This window comes from Halyomorpha halys, unplaced genomic scaffold (genome assembly GCF_000696795.3).
Source record: "Halyomorpha halys isolate HHAL.00 unplaced genomic scaffold, Hhal_1.1 Scaffold708.1, whole genome shotgun sequence".
In the NCBI taxonomy this organism is placed as follows: Eukaryota; Metazoa; Arthropoda; class Insecta; order Hemiptera; family Pentatomidae; genus Halyomorpha; species Halyomorpha halys.
The window spans coordinates 196,464-198,129 of record NW_027113783.1 but is presented as its reverse complement, the minus strand read 5'-3'; the positions used below and the strand labels follow the sequence as shown (position 1 = coordinate 198,129).

Here is a 1,666-nt window from a genome sequence, read left to right as displayed (position 1 = left end):
TTTATTTCTACCACTTAAAAACGTTTTGGGCATTTCTCCTTTTATTTTGTTCACTGTTCAACAATAATAAAAATAAAATATTGAACAATCAACAGTTTTAAAAGGAAATCTGTAATAAATAATTTTAAATTAATTATGAGCTATTTATTAAGCTAATATTACAATAAGGTATAAATTTGAAAATTTAAAATATTAGATTTGGACCAAAATTTAGAAACTTATTCTAATTTTTGTCTTGCCTTAAATTATATGATATACAAATTACTGCTCTGAAAGTATAATGAAGAAACAGTCAAATTTTGTGAAATTGACTTTGTTGTTTTGGCGGATTCAAAAATGAATTTACTGTATATTTCTAAATTTTAATTACAAAATTTCCCATCCCTCCTTCTGTGGCGAATTTTTAAGTAGAATCACGTCGATTTACATCGAGTAAAATTATTTCTGAGTCTGCCAATTCAATGAAGTAACTTTAAAAATTTTCATTTGCATTATTATGTGATTCTTAAACATAGATAAATACAAATTTTCATTTTTGAAATAAAATCTGGAATATAAGTTAAAAATTTTTCTCATTAATCTTAACTATTTTCATCATATTTGTTATAACTTACTAAAAATATCAAACGAAACCTATTTTCATATATTGTCGATATGAAAATTAGTTTTAATCATTACTGACTTATTCCATCTCATAATTTAAGGCATTAAAAATTAGAATAATTTCTTTGATATTTTTAGGCTTAATGTCAAATTCATAAATTGATACATAATTGTAAAATTAACTGTTAAAATAGTGAATTATTAAGCTATAATTCGATTTTTCATATGTATTTGAAATTCGGTGTATGTGTTTAAAATTTCGAGTGCGCAATTTTTTTTTTTAATTGAAATATGAACTGAATAATGGGAAAACTGCCCGAAACGTAGAAATGTTAAACTCAAGAGTTAAGGATAATTTTTCCAGAGAAAAATATATATAAATAATAATACAAATTATAAATAAACCCTTTATAACTATGTTAAGAGAAAATTTGAATTTATTAATTAAAAAGATAATTTTTTTTAAAAGTTTTTTTATATATAAAAACGAAATTGAAATGATAGCTATTATTTAAGAAATTCAAATCTTTTAAATATAATTCATTTAGTCAAAACAAATTATAATAAACATATACTAACGTATCAGAAACCAAATTTAGAAACTATAAAGGGCAAAAATTTCTTTAAAAGGAATTATAGAACGTACGCCTCAAAATAAAAATTAAAAAAAATCAATTAAATCTTAAAACATTGTATTTTATTGCTAATGATGTGTTATTACGTTCCAGAAAACAATTGCAATGAAACTCAAAAAAGCTGTGGCTGTGAATGCACCCAAGTTCTTTGAAACAGTGATGAATAGTTTTGTGAGACCGTTTTTGAGTCAGAAATTGTATGGCAGGGTAAGTCGATCGTACGTAACTATTAAGTCAGAGGAATTATTGACTTTAATTTAGCTTATTGTCAATGTTAGAAATGTAGCTAATCAGATAAATGGATAAAAAGTGTCTGATGATTTTTATTTGGAGCCACATATGCACTAAGGAACTAATTGATATTTTTATGATATTAAGTTTTGCTTAAGCTGTATATATATATTTTTTTTTTTTCTTCAGGAATATTA

The 1,666-nt window shown here is 23.3% G+C and overlaps 1 protein-coding gene across 4 annotated transcripts in view; it reads left to right on the top strand.

Annotated features, from left to right (window-relative positions):
* Positions 1-1,666, top strand: part of LOC106685523 (alpha-tocopherol transfer protein-like) — a 27,211-nt gene that overhangs the window by 12,385 nt on the left and 13,160 nt on the right. For all 4 annotated transcript variants that reach the window (XR_010844454.1, XR_010844455.1, XM_014428256.3 and 1 more), the window contains exon 5: positions 1,332-1,445. Coding sequence is in view for 2 of the 4 variants with exons in the window: in XM_014428256.3 (XP_014283742.2) it covers positions 1,332-1,445 (114 nt within the window). In the remaining 2 variants the exon portion in view is untranslated. The remainder of the gene's footprint in view (positions 1-1,331; positions 1,446-1,666) is intronic.